Source organism: Panthera leo, chromosome B2 (genome assembly GCF_018350215.1).
Source record: "Panthera leo isolate Ple1 chromosome B2, P.leo_Ple1_pat1.1, whole genome shotgun sequence".
In the NCBI taxonomy this organism is placed as follows: Eukaryota; Metazoa; Chordata; class Mammalia; order Carnivora; family Felidae; genus Panthera; species Panthera leo.
Genome location: NC_056683.1, coordinates 31,012,478 through 31,034,235, shown reverse-complemented (window position 1 = coordinate 31,034,235; position 21,758 = coordinate 31,012,478). Strand labels below are relative to the sequence as shown.

Here is a 21,758-nt window from a genome sequence, read left to right as displayed (position 1 = left end):
AGAGACAGAGCATGAACAGGGGAGGGGCAGAGAGAGAGAGAGACACAGAATGTGAAACGGGCTCCAGGCTCTGAGCTGTCAGCACAGAGCCTGACGCGGGGCTCGAACTCACGGACTGTGAGATCATGACCTGAGCCGAAGTCGAACGCCCAACCGACTGAGCCACCCAGGCGCCCCAAAACATTTTGATTAAAGAAATGTATAATCTCCTTTGACAACTACTACATTAACTTAGTGATAGACTAACCAATCAATGCTCCTGATGGTAGGCTGAATGTTCACGAGCACTCTTCCAGCAGTAATGGGTACATAAAAATATAAGTCAAGCTCCTTTGCAATCAAGTAGGGTTTAACACATACAGTGATACAATATATGTATACATGACAATTTTTTAAAAGTAAAATCTGAGTGTCGAAATGTAGTTTAGATGGATAGTATAATACAAGTTAGCAACCTGTTGGAATGAGAAGATTAAGGGGATAACAGCTTCATGGAGAAAGGAATGGTGGTAGATAGGTCTCAAAAGATGGATAAGATGTTGCTACACTGAGTGAGGTAGGAAGAGTACAAAAAAAGGCAAAGGGATTCAAAACTGCCACACCACACTCTAGGAGAAGTAGGCAATTATGTGACATAGGCTCATGAGAAGCATTCTAGAGTACTATTTTGAAAAGGAGGGTTAGAGAAGATACTGAAGAATATGAAAAACAAACCAGGAATTTATATTTTACTCATCAGGCAACTGGAAGGCTTCTGGGGTATTTGGGAAGTACAGTTAGGTGAATAAGGTTGCATTACCAATGTGTTAATCTCGTGATTGCACAAAATACACTGAAGAGGAGCAATGCCATAGGTAGCAAATCTAGTAAAGAGGTGTTTGGAGTAATAAGTGATGGAAACAGAATAAATAGAAGGGGTAGATATGAACTGTTTTTCAAAGAAGAAATCATTACCTCATGATGACTAACCAAATATGAGCAAGGAAAAGAAATAAAAACAATCGATGACTCCCTAACTCTTGAAACTGGACGAGAGAAAATCAATAACTAGGACCTAGTGTGTGGCACAGGGAGGGAAAAACAAATTGCTGAGTTTAAGGGAACAAACTAACACTTGTCATTTGATAGGGGGTCTGAAGTCAATCCAGTAGAGAGAATGTGAAGCCACAGAGTAAATGAGTTCCCCAAAAAAGAAAGTACAAAGCTAGCAAAAGCACAGGTCCAAGAACTGGGCCTGTTAGATATAATAGGTTGAAGAAAAAAATTAAGGTATGGGAAGATGTAAGGAATACCTGTAGAACAAATGTTCTGATAATTAAAGAAGATGAGAATTTAGAGAAAGGGTGTTTAAAGGATAGCCAAGATTTCAAGGAGAGAAAGGACAGAAAAAGACCACTGTGGCTGCTATCTGGAGGTGACTGATGAACTTCCAAAGAGAGGCAACCAGGGGAAGGAATGGAAGAAGGCAGAAAATAGAAACACAAGCAAGTAGCTGCAGGATATGCCTTTCAATAAAACCAATTTTAGTCTGCTTTTTAAGTATTGTTTTTAGGAATTTCATCTTTATAGTACTCTATTCTGTGCTAGTTGGCCCATAGTCTGAATATTACATTGAGTTCTGTCAGAGGATGTGGATCAAGTACAGGGCCTTCAGAAGAGAAGGGCTATGATGCAAAGGGATTCAAATCCTTTCAAGTGAGCAGTTTTACCTAGTGCAGAAAACACAGAAGAACACAATGAGAATTATCTTCATATACTAGATTATGATTATAGATTAGATTAGAATTTTTGTATGGCTCCCAAGAAAATAAGGAAATAAGAATAGAAGAAATAAGAAATTAAGGAAATAAGAAAATAAGGAAAATAAGAGTAGAAGGATCCAAGTAACAAATCTGTATCTCAGTATAAGGGCAAGTGGGATCCCTAAAAGTGCTGGAGGGAGAGCTTAAGATTGCAATAATCACTGGGTGGAAATGCTGCAGAGGAGATTTTTAGGAATCAGCTGGGTAGTTGGAGCAGGTAATCTTTATGGTTCCTTTAAAATATAAGCCCATAATTCAAAGTATAAAATTCTTTTGGACTAACTAGATGTCTTCCAATGAACCTTTCACACTAATCTAATATGCTAGGATTCTTTAGAGGTTTCCTCCTCTCTCTCTCTCTCTCTCTCTCTCTCTCTCTCTCTCTCTCACACACACACACACACACACACACACACACACACAAAGAGAAATCAGACTTTAGTCCCTGCTGCCCAAAGTATAAAACATTTCATAAATATACCTAACCACAAGCTAAAGAAAGCAGTTCCATAACTTCTAGCACAATCCAAACCACTACACGGATCTCTACTGTGTGCCCAGAGTCCTGCCACAGGTCTAGAAGCCTAAGTCAATTTTAGAAGTCACAAAACCCTGAGGCCTTTGATGAACCACATAGATTTAGCAAAACTGAACTGAAAAAAAAAGGAGGGGAGAGACGGGAGGACAAATATGAACATGAGATTTTTATATTGTAAATTACTTCTATGTCTCTGGAATATACACATTACAGATTTTATCAGTATTAGTTGACATATCTCTTACATATATTATGCTGTTACCAGGGGAAAATGTGACCAGAAGGCTTTTCATATAGTTAAAAATATTTAGGTTTTCATGATCCTATATAATTTTCTACAGCTCTCTCTGGTCCATCTGGCAGCAAGCTATTAGGTTTTAGAGCTATAACAAAAGCAGCTTTTCTCAGATTTCCGCTAAAAAGCACAGATCCTATCAAGGCAACTACTGAAAAGCAGTAAGACTTTAGCGAACATGCTTATTAGCTGGCTACATATCTGAATGTATACCCCACTGAACAAAGGATTCAGAAGAGACGGATCCATTGAATCTTCCCTGTATCTTCTCCATAACATCTAACTTGCAGTCAAAACATTTTCATTCCCACCAAGTCTTGAAGGCAAATAAGTCACATAATAGGAAACACCAACTATCATAACCATATATGCTATTCTCTAAAGGCCATCAAAAAGCAGGCCAGTTAAAAACAATTGCTAAATTTCCCTTAAAGAAACAGGCATGGAAATCTTAAAGGATCCCAGAAAAAGGAAGGGGAGCTATCAAAACAATACCATGTTTACCAAAATAATGCAAATACTAGGAAAATGAATAAAGATATGCAATTTTCAGAAATTTGGATATAAAGATAGTCAAGTGGGACTTAAAAAAATCAACGGTAAATTTTGTTTCACACATAAGCTAATATAAACATCACCTCCCCTGTTCACAGGAGAGGCCCTGTTTAGATCTTAAAAGTTCTCATCACAAGGAAAAAATCTTTAACTATCTGAGATGACAGATGTTAACTAAACTTATTCTTGTAATCATTTCACAATATGTACATATATCATTAGGTTGTACACCTTAAACGTACATAATGTTGTATGACAGTTACATCTCCACAAAACTGGGGGGAGGGCAAAGGAATCAAGTCTTACACCTCAAATATGTGCAGTTTTTATTGTCAGTTTTACCTGAATAAAGACAGAAAGAAAAAAGAATGAATGGAAGTCTTACCATAAGTCATTTTACGTGTGGGAAAAAGCATATGAAAAGCAGGAAAATGACTTTAGAGATAACAAAGCTGAAGAAATGCCAAGATAGGGGTGCCTGGGTGGCTGAGTCCATTGGGTGTCCAACTCTTGATGTCGGCTCATGTTCGTGGGAGCAAGCCCTTGGTTAGGCTCTGCACTAACAACATGGAGCCTGCCTAGGATTCTCTCTCCCTCTCTCTCTCCCCCACTCCTCTGCTCACACATGCTCTCTCTCAAAATAAAACAAACATTTAAAAACACCATAAAATTAGTCATAATTATATTTAATTACACTTAAATACATTTAATTATATTTATTTTGACTTATTCATATATTTACTCATCTATTTGCTCACTATTTCTCCTTGTATCTTAATCCTTGCTTTGTGGATTGATTTCCTTCTTCTAGACATGCATCCTTTATGTTTTTTATCCAGGTCTATGAATAATAAACTCCTTTGACTTTTTATGAAAAATTTTTCAACTTCACTTTCATTATCAAATAATATCTTTGCTGACTAAGGAATTCTGGGTTGGCAATTTATTTTCTCTAAGCTAATTGAAGTTACTATCCATTGTCTTTTGGCCTTTGTTTTTGCTCTTTACAAATCCTCTAAATACCCAGTTTGGAAGTTACTTTGGCATTTTCTGACTGCTGACATTTAGAATTTTCTCTTTGTTTCGGTGTTCCAGTTTCACTACTATGTATGCAGTACATTCTCATTATTCCTGCTTTGAAAGTACTCATCTGAAACCTTCAGAGTCATGTCTTTTATCAATTTTGAAAAATTCTTGGACATCGTCTCTTTGAACTTTTGTTTTCCTCCATGCTTTCTACATTCTCCTTCTGGAACCCATATTAAATGGATTTTGGACCTTCTCATTCAAATCTCTTTCTGTTAACCTTGCTCTCATATTTTAAAACTCTCTCCGTAATGAAATATAGGTCCTTTCCTCAGGTCTGCCTTGCAGTTCATTATTTGTCTCTTCAGTATCTATGTTCTGAGCAGCTCATTGAGTTTTTAGTCACTTAGTAACATTTATCATTTCTAGAAGTCCCATTTAATCCTCCTAATGGTTTATCCGTTGTGTGTGTCTTGGACTTTTTTATGGTTTTTATTCTCTTAATTCTCTTCATGATTGTGCTATAGTAAATATTGGTAAACTTTTTCTGTAAATGGTTAGATAATAAATAATTTTCAGCTTTGCAAGCCGTACACTCTCTATCTCAACTACTAAACTTTATAGTTATAATGCAAACGTAGCTATAGGCAACATATAAACCACTGGGCATGGCTGGATTTTGCCTGTGGTGGGCTGCATTTGACCCATGGGCCAGAGTTTGCCAACTCTTACTCTATTATCTCAAATTCATAAAGTACTGATCATCCTTTCCAATCCTAGTTTGCTGTCAGCAACTTTGTCAAATGCTATTTCTACATCCTATTGAGTACCATAAAAATTTCCTTTTATTTTGTTGATATTAAGAATTACATTAGTTGATATGATTTTTAAATGTCACACCAACTTTGTATGACTGGCTCATAGTGTAGTAAACTCTTCATGTATTGCTGGATTCAAAAATATTTTATTAAGGAATTTTCCATCTACGTTCATAAAGGGATATTGGTCTAATTTACTTCTCTTATAATTAGTCTTTCTTTGGTGTTGGTAATGTTGACCTAGTAAAATTAGTAGGAAGATGTTCAGTCTTCTATTTTCTGATAAAGTTTTTATAGAATTGGTATTATTTCTTCTTCAAATATTTAACAGAATTCATAGTGAATCTATGTGGATCCAAAGTTTTCTTTGTTGGAAGGGAACGTTTTCAGTTGGGAATGCAATTTGAATCAGGACTACAGAAATACTCAAATTTGTGTCTTTCAAGGGACACGTCCATTTCATTTTAGTTGTCAGGTTTATTGGCCTAAAGTTATTCATAATACCTCCCTATCTAAAGGATCTGTAGTGACTGCCCTTTTTCATTCCTGATATTGGTAACTGTGTCATGTCTTTTCTCAATAATCTAACTCTAGAGGTTTATCAATTGAATTAATATTTTTAAATAGCTTTTGATTACATTAGTTTTGTTTCATTAATTTCTGCTCTTTTGTTAGTCCTTCTTTCTGCCTATTTTGGGTTTATTTACTAGTTTCATAAATTTGCTAGTTTCATAAATTTAAATCATTGGTTTTGACTTTATTCTTTGCTAAAGTAAAAAGTTAAGGTTATAAATGTCCCTCAACACTGCTTTAGCTGCATACCAAATATTTTGATATGTTGTATTTTCATTTCTATTTAAAATATTTTTTAATTTTTCTTTATTAATTTATTTTTAATTTCTTCTTTAACTTATGGGTTCCCAGTATTTGGGGTTTTTTTTCCCAGATATATTTCTGTTATTGATTAGTAACTTAAAACTGTTGTTACATTTACAACATACACACAATTTCAGTCTTCTTAAATTTACTGAGACTTGTTTTATGGCCAATCTTATATAGTCGATCTTAGTGAATGCACTTAGTGAATCTTAGTGTTAAGTGGATTTTCTATAAATGTCAATTAGGACTCAGTTGACTGATAACATTGTTCTTCTATATCCTTACTAATTTTCTGCCTATTTATCAATTAATGTTAGAGGAGTGATGAAATACCCCATCTAAAATTTTAATTTGTCTATTTCTCCCTTTGATTTGTTAGTTTTGGATATACACACATCTGGTATTGGTATCTCTTCTTGATTTTTACCACTTTATCACTAGAAATTGTCCCTGTTTAACTCTGGTAATATTCCTTGTTGTGATTTCTACTTAGTTTGATATTAATGTAGCTACTCCAACTTTCTTATGATTAGTTTTTTTATGGTGTATCTTTTTCTGTCATTTTAATCTGTCTGTATCTTTATAATAAAGGATTATTTTCCTTAATGAGCATATAGTTGGTCTTACTTTTTTTTAACCTACAGTCTCTGTCTTTCAAATGGAGTGTTTATGCCATTCGTATATAATGTGATTATTGATATGCTAGGATCATGTCTACCATTTCAGTATTTGCTTTCTATTTACCCATCTGCTCTTTGGGCCTTTGTCCTCTTTTCCTGCTTCATTCCAGATTAATTGGATACTACTTAATGTTTCCAGTGTGTCTCAACTATTTACCTACTATTAATCTTTTTCTTGGTGTATGCTACAGGATTTAATATATATGTGTGTGTATGTTTGTGTATTCATGTGTGTAAGTGTGTGTCTTTAATTTACTATGGTCTACCTCAATGATATATCACTTTATATATAATGTAAGAACCTTAACTATATTTCCATTTCCCATTCCTATCTTTTGTGACATTTTTATTATATATTTCACTCCCACATGTATTTTAAACCGCATGATACATTATTACTATTTTGTTAGTCAATTATTTTATTTAAAAAATTTTTAAGAGAAAACAAGATATAGGTATATAGAGAGATATGTATACACACACACACACACACATATTAACCAATTCTGGAATTCCTCTTTCTGCTGTGTGGTTCTTTTTTCTTAGTTTTTTAAAATATTTATTCATTTTTGGGAGGGAGAAAGACACAGCACGAGGAGGGGAAAGGTAGAGAGAGAGGGAGACACAGAATCCGAAGCAGGCGCCAGGCTCTGAGCTGTCAGCACAGAGCCCAACACAAGGCTCAAACTCATATAAGTCATGAGATCATGACCTGAGCCGAAGTCAGACATAGCTGACTGAGCCACCCAGGTGCCCCATCTGCTGTGTGATTCTTAATTTAAATCTAGTATAAATTTTTGTTTTCACTTTGGAACTTCTTTATTATGTTCTACATGAAAGTTTGCTGTACACAAATTCACCTTTTACCAATTACAAAAAAATCCATTTCACCTTCAGATTTTGGGGGTTTTTTTTAATTTTTAATGTTTATTTTTGAGAGAGAGAGACACAGCATGAGCAGGGGAGGGGAAATAGAGAGGGAGACACAGAATCTGAAGCAGGCTCCAGGCTCTGTGCTGACAGCTCAGACATGGGGCTTGAACTCACAAACTGTGAGATCATCACCTGAGTTGAAGTCGGACACTTAACCGACTGAGCCACCCAGGTGCCCCACACCTTCCGTTTTGAAAGATATTGTTTCTGAGTGTAGAATTCTAAGTTGACTTCTTTCCCAGTACTTTCTTTCCCAGTACTTTAAAGATGCTATTCCACTGACTTTGGCTTTAGAAGATTCTGACAAGATATCTATGACAGTATTTATGTTTGTTCTTCTGTGTGCAATGTGACTTTTTTCCTCAGACTGCTTTAAAGATTTTGTCTTTATTGCTGAATTTATTACGTACCTTGGTGTAGCTTTCTTCATATCCTTCTCCTTGAGATTTATTGAGCATCATGGACCTATGAGTTTAGTTTTCTACAAATCTGAAAAATCTCTTGACCATTATTTCTTTAAGTATTTTTTTTCTGTCTCCACCTCCATTCCCTATCATTTCTGGAATTGTGGAATTACAAATCTAGAATAACACATAAATTAGACTGTTGAATACTGTCCCAAAGATCACTAAGACTGTTCAATTTTTTTCCTCTTTGTGCTTGTATTGCATATTATCTATTGTAATGTCTTCAAGTTCACTGGCCTTTTCTGTTGTTCTGCCTAATTGCTATTAATCCTACCCATTACTTTTTACCTTATATATATACTCTTTTATCACTAAAAGTTGCATCGGGTTTTTTTTAACTTTTAATTTCTCTCCTCACAATGTTCACATTTTTCTTTAAATAATATATAATAGATGTTTTAATGTCTTTTTTGCTTACTTTCTTTGTTTCATTAAACTCCATGTTGCCTGTTGTCCAATGACTGATAACACTGATTTATTTTGTCCAGTTGACTAGTTGTTTACTGTGGAAAAGAAAATCCAATCTGTTACTCCATCATGGCTCAAAGCAGAAATCTTTCATTATCATTTTTATATGCATTTCTGTGACTGCTACATTTTCATGTTTATTAGCTATTTGGATAGGCTCTTTTAAAAATGGCTCAAGCATCTTGGCCATTATTAGTGGGCTGTCTCTTTTACTTACTGACGGTGAATATTGTTCATATAGCTAATTAAGTATCTTATTTCATTTATATGTGATGTATGTGTTTTCTCCAACTCTCTGGCTTACTTTTTCAATCATTTTATGATTTCCTTTGATAAATACAAATTCTTCATTATAACATGATCCCTATCTTTTCTTATTATTAATGTTTTTTGTGTACTATTCAAGAAAGATTTTCCTACCCTTAGTCCATGAAGATCTGCTCATACACTATTTTCAAGAAGCTATATTGTCTTATCTTCAATACATTTAGATCTATAATCCAACTAGAATTTTTTTTTCTCCCAGATATCCAGTTAACCCAACATCATTTGAAAAGACTTTTCTAATCCATAGTTCTGTATTGCACCATTTGTTACAAATCAATTGAGGGTCTACTGCAGGGCTTTTCTGTTCCATTGATAAATAAATTTTTACCTTTGCACCAACATCACACTTTTTTTACAGCCGTTTTGAAATGTGCCCAGCCATTATGTGAAAGAGACTAATTTCTTAATTTTAAAGCATTGACCTAAAGTGCATGTGCCTGTTGGATATTCTCTGGGGATGGTGACTGGTGACTACCATCTTCCTATCCTCCTCCCATCTTGCTAAAGTCAGTGGGTACCATCTTCTTCCCATTTTTTCCTTTTCTTTTTTTCTATTTCTTTCTTCTTTTTTTTTTTGTTTATTTGTTTTTGAGAGAGAGAGAGAGAGAGAGGCAGAGTGTGAGCAGGGGAGGAGCAGAGAGAGAGAGGGAGACACAGAATCCAAAGCAGGCTCTAAGCTCTGAGCTGTCAGCACAAAGCCCAACGTGGGGCTCGGGGCTCGAACCCACAAACCGTGAGATCATGACCTGAGCTGAAGTCGGACACTTAAATGACTGAGCCATCCAGGCGCCCCTCTTACTTCTTTTTTTAAAAATGTTTACTTGTTTATTTTGAGACAGAGAGCACTTGCACGGGAAAGGGAGGGGCAGAGAGAGACAGAGAGAGAGAGAGAGAGAGAGAGAGAGAGAGAGAGGATACCCAGCAGGCTCCAGGCTAACCGCCTGGAGCCCCACGTGAGGCTTGATATCAGGAATCATGAGATCATGACCTGAGACGAAATCAAGAGTCTGATGCTTACCAACTAAGCCACCCAGGAGCCCCTTTCTTCTTCTTTTTTTAATCTCTTTTTTCTTTTTTCTTTTTATGACCCTCCCTTGGTCCCTTTTAGCCAATGGGCACCATCTTTGCACTCTCCCTCTGGCACACTACAGTGCCAGTATCTACCAGAGGGGAGTTTCTACACACATCTCGTGCTTCAGTTTGTTTTTTACCTAGTGACCCAGGTTTTGCAACTGCTGCCCAGAGGATGCCACCTGCTTGCCTGGCTCTGGAGACCATGGAGGCTTGCTTTCCTGGGTTCCATGAGACTTTAACAATTGGAGAAACAGCTTGAGGCAGACTACCAAGCCCAAGGCACTGCAGAGACAGCAGACTGAAATAATACCCCCAGTCCTTCCGAGAAAGAGCCTTATTTGCTTGTTCAGGAGCTTTGGCCTCAGGGACGTGCTCTAGTTTGATATACTTTAGGAGCCTACAGAGGTGCTCTCAGGGAATGGAGGCCAGTGGATATAATCTTTGTGCTTTCCCTCTGCCTTGCTCCAGCTCACTGGTATCTTACAGAAAGGAGCCTATACCCTTCTCTGGTACCCGGATATTTGCGGCTACAAGGGAACACTTCTACATCACCTGGCTTTGGGGACCAGCAGGGCCCATTCACACAAGTCCCACAGGGTTGTAACCAATGAAGAAAGGGCTCTTAAACAGCTACTACCTCCAAGGCAGAGCAACAAACTCAGGAGCTTCATCTTTCTGTGACAGATTGAGAGGGACAGGATGCTAGTTAAACATATATCTAAGAGCTGACTGTAAACCTTTCCTGAGACTTCAGCAGGTAAGCACTATCTTCAGAGTAGTAGCATCTCTCAGTGGGGAGCTCTTATAGATGCCTAGTGTCCCTCTTTTTATATCTGGTGCCCTGGTTTTTGCATCCAGTGCCCAGGGGACACCTGTTTGTCACCTGGCTCTGAGGGCCAAGAGAGCTTGCCTTCCTAGGTCCCATTAGACTGTAACATTCAGAGATAGCTCTTGGTAGGCTATAACCCCAGTGTATTGCACGGACAGCACTGAAACACAACCCCAGCCTTTGTGGGAAAGAGGCCTATTTGCATGTCCTAGAGATTCAGACTTAGGGGTGGACATCACCTCTGGCACACATCTAGAGGCTACAGAGGCACTCTCAGGAAACTTAAGCCAGACAATACCATCTCTGCAGTCTCCTTCTACCTCACTACACCTAACCATTATCTCCTACAAGGGAGCTTATACACTCCTCTAGACCAGTGATTTTCACAACTGCTGTCCAGGGGACACCTCCAGATCACCTGGCTTTGGAAGTCTTGTAGTCCCACAAGACTGTACATAATTGCATTCATTAACAGCTGCTCTGTGAGGGTCTGGCTTCCAATCAGCCTGACTCTAGGTGCTGACTGAGATCCTCCCCTTTGGGACACTGACTACTCTTGGCACACCCTCAATTACTGGGAGTTATTAAAAGTAAAATAGTCTGCTTGGACAATCATAAAGGCTTGAGAGACAACCAAGAGCCAAAGCAGGATGGAGTGATAAGGTTCATCTCCTGCACAAGAGGCAAACCTTTCAAGATTCTGAGAAGTAGCTAATGCCTAGAAACCAACACAGAGAGTCAAAGCAAAATGAAGAAAAAAAGAGGAATATGTTTCAAATGAAAGAAAAAAAAACCTCAGGGGGGAAAAAAGATAAAACCTCAGGAGAAAAAACAATGAAACAGAGACAGATAATTTACTTGATAAAGAGTTCAAAGTAATTCATAAAGATAGTCTCCAACCTTGAGAGAATGAATGAATAAAGTGAAAACTTCAGAGAGAAGGACAGAACTGAAGAACACAATAACTGAACTGAAAAATACACTAGAGGAGTTCAAAAGCAGGTCAGATGAAGCAGAAGAAAGGAGCAGTCAACTCAGAGACAGGGCAGTGGAATTCAACCAATCAGAATAGCAAAAAGAAAAATAAGAATGAAAAAATATATATATTTGGATTTTATTTCTTAATCTAGTCTGAAAATACTTCCATTTAATGGAAATAATTAGACCATTTGCATGCAGTTAAATAGTTAGACCATTTGTTCATATATTTGTACTTTTTAAATCATGTTGCTAACAGTTTACTAATGCTCTGTCTTGTTTCTTTTCTTTTTTGCCTTCTTTTGAAATGATTTGTTTTTATAATTCTATTTTCCTCATCTCATAGCATGTTAGCTACACATTATCTTATAATTCTTTTAGGGATTACCATAGAGATGACAACATTCATCCTTGTCTTATAAAACTTTTATATAAATTACTACATTTAACACTGCAATTTAACAAGATGATTTAAAAGCTATAAGAACCTTTGAGGGGGCGTCTGGGTGGCTCAGTCATTTAAACGTCCGACTTCGGCTCAGGTCACAATCTCGGGGTTCATGGGTTCAAGCCTTGTGCTGGGCTCTGTGCTGGCAGCTCAGAGGCTGGAGCCTGCTTTGGATTCTGTGTCTCCCTCTCTCTCTCTGTCCTTCCCACACTCGTGCTCTCTCTCTCTCTCTCTCTGTCTCTTCTCTCTCAAAAATAAGTAAACATTAAAAAGAAGAACATTTGAACATTCTTTTCTCTTACGTATCTACGTTCTCGTCATGCTCATTAAAACTGCATTTACTTTAACCCCTCGATATATCACCATCACCATCATCATCATTTTAGTCAGTCACTATCTGCTTAAGTTCAGCCACATATTACTTTTCTGTTACCTTCATTCCATTCTGTATTTCCATCCTTCCATCAGACATTTTTACTTTTATTACCTCAACATTTCCTTTAGTGTTTTCCCCAATATCACTCTCATCCTTCTATGACTAAAATTTCCTATTTGTTACATGACTTTGCCACACCCCATGTGTCTCCTATACTCTTTTCTGAGGTCTCTTGTGTCTTACACTTGTCACTTGCAGACACTCAGATCCCAGTGATACTTAGGTTCCCTGCCCCATAGCCCTCCCACATGTGATTCACAACCAGGCAGCTTCTCCAAAGCCAGAATCTATCATTCCAGTCAGTCAACAGTGAGTCTTAACAATGTAACATTATCAAGTGACTACACTGTTGCACTGTCCATGTTCTTTTGCCAGAAGCAAGCTCCAGGTTCTTCCCTCACTCAAGGGGAGGGCACTTAACAATGAATGGGTGACTGCTTAGGGGTCATCACAGAATTCTGCCTATCACAGGAAGGAAAAGGAGGTGAAGTATTAAGTGGAAGAATAGGAAGGCCTCATCTTTCAGAGTTTAAAGTTAGTAGATACGATATAAAACTACAGTCGGGGTGCCTGGATGACTCAGTCGATTGAGCATCTGACTTCAGCTCAGGTCATGATCTCACGTTCATGGGTTCAAGCCCTGCATCAGGCTCTGTGCTGACAGCTAGGAGCCTGGAGCCTGCTTCAGATTCTGTGTATCCCTCACTCTCTGCCCCTCCCCTGCTTGTACTCTGTCTCTCTCACTCTCAAAAATAAACATTTTAAAAAATAAAAAATCAAAAACCTAAAGTCAAGAAATCACATTTTAAAAAAGCTATTTACTGCAGAAAGAGCCTACATTTAAATATGAAATAGATATAATTCAGGAGAACAAATCTGATTGCAAATGGCTGCGGTGAGGAACAGATGTTTTTTGTTATAAGCATGCCACATTAGTGTTTTAAAATGTAGGTTTTATTATTATTCATGAATGGTAATGCCAATAGTAAAGACGAGAGATGACTGCATTGAAAACAGTTTGTTTCTCACAGCTTCTCAGTGCCCATGAAGAGAGGGCATGCCATGCCAGGCAGGGCCACATGGGGAAGCACCAGGGTCATTCAGGGGGCATAAGGAGTGACGGGGGAAGGTGGACAAGAGTCTTTACTATGGTTTTCAGGGGAGGAAATGAGCAAGATGTGGAAAGCAAGCTAAGCAGGTTTAGGAAAAATATAAAAGGCACAAACCTATAAAAAGTTGTGTAGGTTTGTTTGAATAATTTCAGCAGGCTGCAGGGTATAGTAGTTGACACTAATTGTCTAAGTCCTGGCCTCCGGGAGATTAGGGCACACAAATAGTGGGCCAGGGTGTAAGAGCCCAATAAGGGAACAGGCTCTGGATTTGTCAGTTTGCAGATGAAAGTGTGCTGGCAGGAGAATTAATTTTAAGATCCTTAGGAATTGGCTAGACACAGAAGGGGCAGTTTTTCTACAGTCACCAAGTCCCCAGATGTCTAAGCATCAGAAATACAGAAAATAGAGAGGCATGATTAATACAATTAACCAGTTTTAAATTTTGAAAATATAGCACTTTGATTACAACAATTATTTAATGTATTAAATTAATTAATTAATTAATAATTAAATAAATGTATTAAATGTATTAATTAATAATACATCTGATTAAGTCAATGCTGCACTGTACTCACTATGAAAAGTCTATTGGAGAAACTAGTCTTTTTTGCAGGATCAGATAACAATTTTGTGTTTGTTTTGTGTTTCAGTTAAGACTCCAGAATCCAGTGGTAAGCCAATTTTCAAACTTTCACATAGGTTTCAGTCTCCCAGATAGAAAGAAGCCTTCCCCCTTTGCAGGTTGTCAAACTAAATTTACAGTTTTTTCATTCCTCTAGACTAGATTAGAGAATGAAAATGTTAATCTCCTCTCAGGCAAATTACACTTAGGTTATTATTTATATTCTAGGAAAGACCCTGGACCTATCAGGGTCTTTCTGTTTCTAATCTGTAGGCTCCCTTCTAGAGTTTGGTTAAATGGCTAAGAAAATTATAAGCAGCACAAACCTGTAAAACCGTCTAGGAAAACAAGAAATACTGCAAAAACTAACTGCAGAAAAAAGAAAAATTTACACAGAAAAGCTGGCATATAACACAGCTCTAAAGATTACTTACATGGGCATGATATTAATAACATATTAATATATTTTTTAAATGTGACATGTTCTATTTGTTGGAGAAATAGGAAAAGGAGAAAGAAGGGGGAAAAGGGTAGAAAAAGAAGTGAAACCTTGGTTCCCACAAGAGGAAACTAGTGTACCTTGTCCAAATTGGAGAAATCATAAAATATTAGGTAGGGATTCTAGAACTAAATATTTGTCAACAGCTTCCTCCCCTTAACACACAAATCATGAAAAGGAAACTGAGGATAAGATTTGATGGGCCAGAAGCCTAGTGTTTTAATTTATGTGAATTTAATTTACATAAAACAATTTGACTTTAAATATAAGTACATATATTGATACATTAAAAATTAAACTTAAATACAACTCATATAAATTTCACATTCTAGTGCATACCTTTATAAAGATATAAAGCAAAATTAATCTGCTTCTAATGAGCAAACACCACCTAACACTTATTTGCCATCCTGTTTCAGTTATGTCTTCCAAATGTGTCAATAAGTTGATTTTCAAATACTATGTGCATTTATTACCAACTTACATGGGGGTCCTGCATTCTCTGGCTGTCGTCATGTCTACCATTGTAAATTCTTATTTTAGAGAAACAAAGAAAATGGCAATCTCATCTCTAATTTAGCTAAATGTTTGTTGTGTTTGTTTTCCCGGAAACAGCTCAGAACAAAGCAGTAAGCTCCTTTTCTGTCCCTTATCTCTAGTAGGCTTGGTTTCTTAGAAAGAGGTATTTTTTCTCCAGAAATTGAGTGTAACAGTCTTATCAAGACATTCATTAAAAAAATATAATTGTGAGATTGAAGTTACACATGAAAATTTGAAAAACTTAATTTTCCTTCCTGAATTCTGAAATCACTCTACATTGAGAGAAAGTATAGTTTTGAAAGGCAAAACTTAAAAGTCTAAAAAAGTGACATAAACCATAGGTAGATGAAAATTTAAAACAAATGTTAAAGCATTGGGATGCCTGGGTGGCTCAGTCGGTTGAGCGGCCAACTTCGGCTCAGGTCATGATCTCGCGGTTTATGAGTTCAAGCCCCACATAGGGCTCTGTGCTGACAACTGGGAGCCTGGAGCCTGTTTTGGATTCTGTGTCTCCCCCTCTCTCTGCCCCTCCCCTGCTCATGCTCTGTCTCTCTGTCTCTCAATAATAAAAACGTTAAAAAAAATGTTAAAGCGTAAACAGCTAGATTAGTTATTACTTATATATGATACACAAAAAACTTATAGATGATATACAAAACACCAATCCTTAGTAAATTCAAGAGGCCTAATCATAAACAGCACAAACCAGACTGACCCAGGATTATCAGGTACCAGGTAAGATTTAAGCCAGAGATGTAAAGATGTGGCTAAGGAAAGGATAATTTTGAAAAAATTGTTTAAGTAGATCTATATAAATCATCTCCTCCACCAGGCTTCCACTCTGGTACCTATAACATACCAGAGTAGAAGAAAAGGGGTTAATCCTAAGGACAGGTTGAATCAAAGGAACTCTGGCTACAAGGCCTCTATGTACAGGTAAAAACAGAGAAACATCCTGATAACAGAAAACAAAATGTACTGAAAGAACTTTGACAGTTTTATTGTCCATACCTAAGGAGGATACATGACTCTTCAAAGGAGAAAGTGAACTACCTTAGAAGAAAGACCTACAGATTCTGATATTGGGGGTTACCCAGAGAAAGCCAACTGATTTGGGTGACAATCATTATCCATGCGCACATGATCAGCTATTTAGAATTAAATTCTTCAATATGAATGGACTTCCAATGATCACTAGATACTGCAGAACAGACTCTACCTTAAAAATGAAGAATGAATTATACAGAATATAGGTAATTAGAGGAAACCAAGAAAATTCAGCAAAACAGTGAAAAGATTTTTTAAAGCATTTTAGACACCTAAGCAGATACTGATCTTGGAAAAAGGGCAGGATGATATAAAAAAGTGACACTCAGAGAACAAAAATGAGCTACAGAATATTAAAAATAGAAGCAGGTGACTTAATAATATTCTGTAAAATGGTTGGAATATAATGTCAAAGAAACTTCCAGAAAACAAAATGAAGCAAAAAAATATTTTTTTAAAGCAGAAAATAGAAATAAAAAGAAAATTAAAAAAAAAAATCAGTTCAAGAGGATGTACTGCACAATAATAGAAGTGCCAGACAAGAGATTTTTTTTTAATGGTGGGAAGAAAAAAGGAAAAACAGGTATGAGAAAATCACCTTGATTTTAATACCACAAGAATCAAAATTGAAAAAGCCCACTAAGGTCCCTGAACAATGAACAGTGAAAAAAAGGCACACATCAAATTACAGCATGTGTTCTCAAAATATGCTAGGAATGAAGAAAAATTGACACATATAAAAGAGCAATCACAATGGCATCATATTTCTCAAGAGTAACCACGAAATCTAGAAAACAATGGAGCAAATGCTTCTCAATTCTAAAAGACTCCCAACGGGTTAATCTGAACCCCCAAGAAATCTATCGAGCAAATGTAAACATTGAATGATTTACGGTCTCAAAATTTTCATCTTCCATGCATTCCTTCTCCAGGAAAAACTGGAGAATATACTCCGTCAAAACAAACAATGTAAACCACGGAAGAAGAAATCAAGAAATCTAAAAACATGCAATTTAGTACAGAAAGTCAAAATGTGGATTCCCAATTGTTATGGTCTTTTGATGTCAAATAGGCTAGGGATAATCCCAGTTCTTCAAACACTACTCTAGGTGTTGCTGTAAAGATACTTTGTAGATATGATTAAAGTCTGTAATCGGGTTGGCTTTAAATAAGAGAGACTATTCTAGATAATCTGGGTGGCCCTGATTCAATCAGTTGGATGGCCTTTAAGAGCACAGCTGAATGACAGCCAAAGCAGGAATCAGAACAGTCTGACTCTCACAGATCTAAGACCTTGGCTAGTTGATAATGGTGTCCCTAGAAAAGAAATGGACAGTTTTCTGGATTCTTACTTTATCTATATTAACGTAAGAGTTCTAGGTCTAGCGAATAGAAGTCCAACTTGAATCACTAAAGTGCAAAGCTCTTCAATGAGTTCTCAGACAGGAGCCAGTTTGCAGATCTAGAATTCAGAGAATGAAGTGGAGACCAGATCCCCTTGAGGACAGACCTTGCTATATTGCCAAGTGTTTAATATTAATCTTTCCTCAAGCCTTTCACAAAGGGACCTAGGGCCAATTTCCAGAAATACTCTATATTAGGGAAAGGGAAATAATCACTTTTCAGGGATTACTGTCCACTAGCTCTGAACTGACGCTAATTCTTAAAGACCCAAAACATCACTATGGTCCATCAGTCAGAGTAGGGGCTTATGAAGGTAAGGGATTAATGGATTTTAGCTCAGGTCTATCTCACAGTGGGACCAATGGGTCCCCAAATCCATCCTATGGTTATTTATCCAATTTCAGAATGCACAATGAGAATAGATATATTTAAAAACTTGTCAGAATTACAATATTGGTTCCTGTGGAGTAAGGACTATTATGCTAGCAATGGCCAAGTGGAACCTACTAAAACTGCTCGCTGTACCTAGGAAAATGGTAAACCAAAGGCAGTACCACATTCCCAGAGGATAGCAGCCATTGTTGCCACCGCCAAAAACTTGATCCTCATTTAACTCACCTATTTGGCCTATGCAGAAAATTAACAGGTCTTGAAAAATGGAAGTAGATTATCATAAATTTAATCAAATAATGACTCAAACTGCAATGCTGTTCCAGTTATGGTTTCATTGCTTGAACAAACCAACACATCCCTGTTACCATGCAGCTACCAAACTGCCAGGTAATTCTTTTTCTCTGTACTTCTTAGTAAGGACCACCTGAGGCAGTTTGCTTTCAGTTGACAAGATAATCAGTATGCTTACACTGTCCTACTTCAGTTCATGTCAACTCTACAGCCCTGTATTATAATTTAGTCTGCAGGAACTGTCATCACTTTTCCCTTCTCTAATGTAGTTCGTTATATTGGTGACACCATGCTGACTAGACCTGGCAAATAAGGGGAAGGAACTACTGTAGATAAAACATAAGTAGGTCAGAAGTAGAAAATAAATCCAACAGTAATTCAGGGGCCTTCCATCTCAGTAAAATTTGATGGGGTGCAGCATTGTGGGCATGTCAAGATAGATCTTCCATGGCAAGGGCTAAGTTGTTGCCTCTGGACCCTCCTACCAATGGGAAAAAAACAAACAAACAGAACACAATGCTTAGTGGCCCTCTTTGTATTTCAAAGGCAACCTGATACCCATTTGAGTGGGCTACTTCAGCTCACTTACAGAGTGATCTGAAAAGCTGCTAGTTTTGAGTGGGCCCCAGAACAAGTAAAGGCAAAGCGACAGATTCAGGCAACTTGCACAGGGAACATGCCATGCAAGTTGCTCAGCCACCTAGGCTGTATGATCCAGCAGATATGATGTGCTTGAAGTGGTAGTGGTAGTTAGTGGTAGAAAATGCTGTTTGGAGCCTTTGGCAAGCCCTTAGGATTTTAAAGTAAATATCTGCCATCCTCTGCAAGTACTATTCTCATTTTGAGAAAAAGCTTTTGGATTGCCACTAAATCTTGGTAGAGACCGAATATTTAACCAAGGGCTACCAAGGTGCCATGAGACCTGAGCTGCCAATCATGAACTGGCTGTTTGTTGTCTGAACCACCAAGCCATAAAGTTGGACATGCACAATGGCCCTATATCCCCTTTCTGAGACGTATTTGAAGGCACATGAAGGGAAGTCCTTCCAGTGGACAGAACTTCGAGCAGTACACCTGATTGTTTAATGTGTCTGAAAAGGGAAATAGCCAGATATAAGAGTCTATGTAAATTCGTAGGCTGTGGCCAATGGTTTGGCTGGATGATCAGGGATTTGGAAGGAACACTGGGAGACGGATAACAAAGAAGTGTGAGAAAGAAGTATGTGGATAGATGTCTCTGAATGGGAAAATAATATAAAAAGATTTATGGCCCATGTGAATGATCACAAGAGTAACCTCATCAGACAAGGATCTTAATAAAATGGATAGAGTGAACCATTCTGTGGATACCAGTTATCCTTTTTTGCCCAGTAGGATCATGAACAAAGGGATCATGATGGCAGGTTATGCATGGACTCAGCAACATGGATGTTTCCTCACCAAGGCCAACCTAGCTATAGCCACTGCCAGCTGCACAATTTGCCAGTAGGAGAAAATAGCACTGAGTCTATAATATGACAACATGCTATGGGGGGGTTAGCCAGCTACCAGGTGGCATGTTAAATGCCCTGGACCGCTTACATCATGGAAGGAGTAGCACTTTGTTCTTACTGGAATAGATAACCACTCTGGATATGGTTTGTCCTTCTCTGTATGCAAAACACCAACAGTGGATTTTCAAAATGTCTTATCCACCACCATGGTTACCACACAGCATTGCTTCTGATCAAGAAACTCACTTTACAGCAAATGACGTCTAACAATGGGCCCCTTCTGAGGGAAGTCACGTGTCCTTTCATGTTTCCCATCATCTTAATGCAGCTGGCTTGACAGAGGAGTTTAAGGTATTTGAGGATTCAGTTACAGTGCCAACTAGATGACGATACCTGGTCTGGCTGAGGTAATGTCCTGTAGGATGTTATACATACTCTAAATCACTGTCCAATATACAGCGAGGAATTAAATGGAATTGGCTTCATTGACTATTAGTCCTAGTGATCCACGAGCAAAAAGTTTGCCTTCCATCACCATGAACTTGGGCTTTGTTAGTCTAGAGATCATAGATCCAAAGGAAAAAATGCTTCCACAAGGATACAACAATTCCACCGAACTGGAACTAGAGAATACCAACTAGCTACTTTGGGTTCCTCATGCCTTTGAATCAAAAAGCAAACAAACGGATTATTTACTTTGGAGTGACCAATCCCAATTACCAAGGGGGAACCGGGCTCCTACAATGCAATGGCAGTAAAAATATCTCTTAGGTATCTCTTAGTATTACTATACCCTCTGATTTAAGTCAGTGGAAAACTAAAACAACTCCATGCAAGCAGGACTGATAATGGCCCAGAACTCTCAAAATGAAAGTTTGGGTCACCCGGCCAGGAAAAGAACAAAGACCAGTTGAACTGTTTGCTGAAGGCAAAGAAAATATGGAATGAGTGGTGGAATAAGGTAGTTATCAATACCCACAATAACTACAACCACGTAACCAGTTGCAGAAACAAGGATTATGAGTATTTTTTCCTTATTTTTTATGTTTATATACACATTAACCAAGTATTTTTATTTTTTATCTTATCCACTTAACATCTAATACAAGATAGATTAACAAAGTTAAGTTAATTTCACAGAATTTAATATCAAAGAAGAGTGAACTACACCCAAGGACCTTGCACACTCTTCTGGGGAAAACTGAGCATGTTTTTGGTTGTATGCAAGTTGTATCATGTGAACTGGAAATATATAACCTTGTTATTATCTTTAGTAGGAGATTAAGTATAGTTTAAGGTAATGTGTATTGGTGCTAAAATGACAAGGAGTGGACTGCAATTGTCTTTTGAGGCTTCAGTCTCAAATTATTCAAACATGAAGCGAAGTATTGCTGGGAAAGTATTTTGTAGATGTGGTTCAAGTTCATAATCTAATTCCAAGTAAATCTGAGTGGGCCTGATTCAATCAGCTGAAAAGCCCTAAGAGTCCATCTGAGGCTTCCCTAATGAAAAAGAAATTCCCCAGTGGACAACAATCTCAGGCTGAGCTTAAGTATTTCAGCCACCCCCAGCAGATGGCCTAGCTTTAAATTTTCAGAATTGTCAAGCCAGCCCACACAATCACATAAACCAATGGCTTACAATAAGGCTCTAACACACACACACATATAAATACACACACAGATATGCACACACACTGCGGAATATTACTCAGCCATGAAAAAGAATGAAATCTTGCCATTTTCAAAAAAATGGATGGATCTAGAGGGTAAAATGCTAAGCAAAGTAAGTCAGAGAAAGAAAG

General features: G+C 37.5%; 1 protein-coding gene and 1 long non-coding RNA gene across 30 annotated transcripts in view; one reads left to right on the top strand and one right to left on the bottom strand.

The window, feature by feature from the left end:
• TSBP1 (testis expressed basic protein 1) overlaps window positions 1-21,758 on the top strand; it is a 219,772-nt gene that overhangs the window by 85,783 nt on the left and 112,231 nt on the right. For all 29 annotated transcript variants that reach the window (XM_042938383.1, XM_042938378.1, XM_042938375.1 and 26 more), the window contains one exon: window positions 14,316-14,336. In XM_042938383.1, coding sequence (XP_042794317.1) covers window positions 14,316-14,336 — 21 coding nt within the window. The remainder of the gene's footprint in view (window positions 1-14,315; window positions 14,337-21,758) is intronic.
• The window catches only part of LOC122219743, a 94,485-nt gene that overhangs the window by 60,828 nt on the left and 11,899 nt on the right, over window positions 1-21,758 (bottom strand). The window lies entirely within an intron of this gene.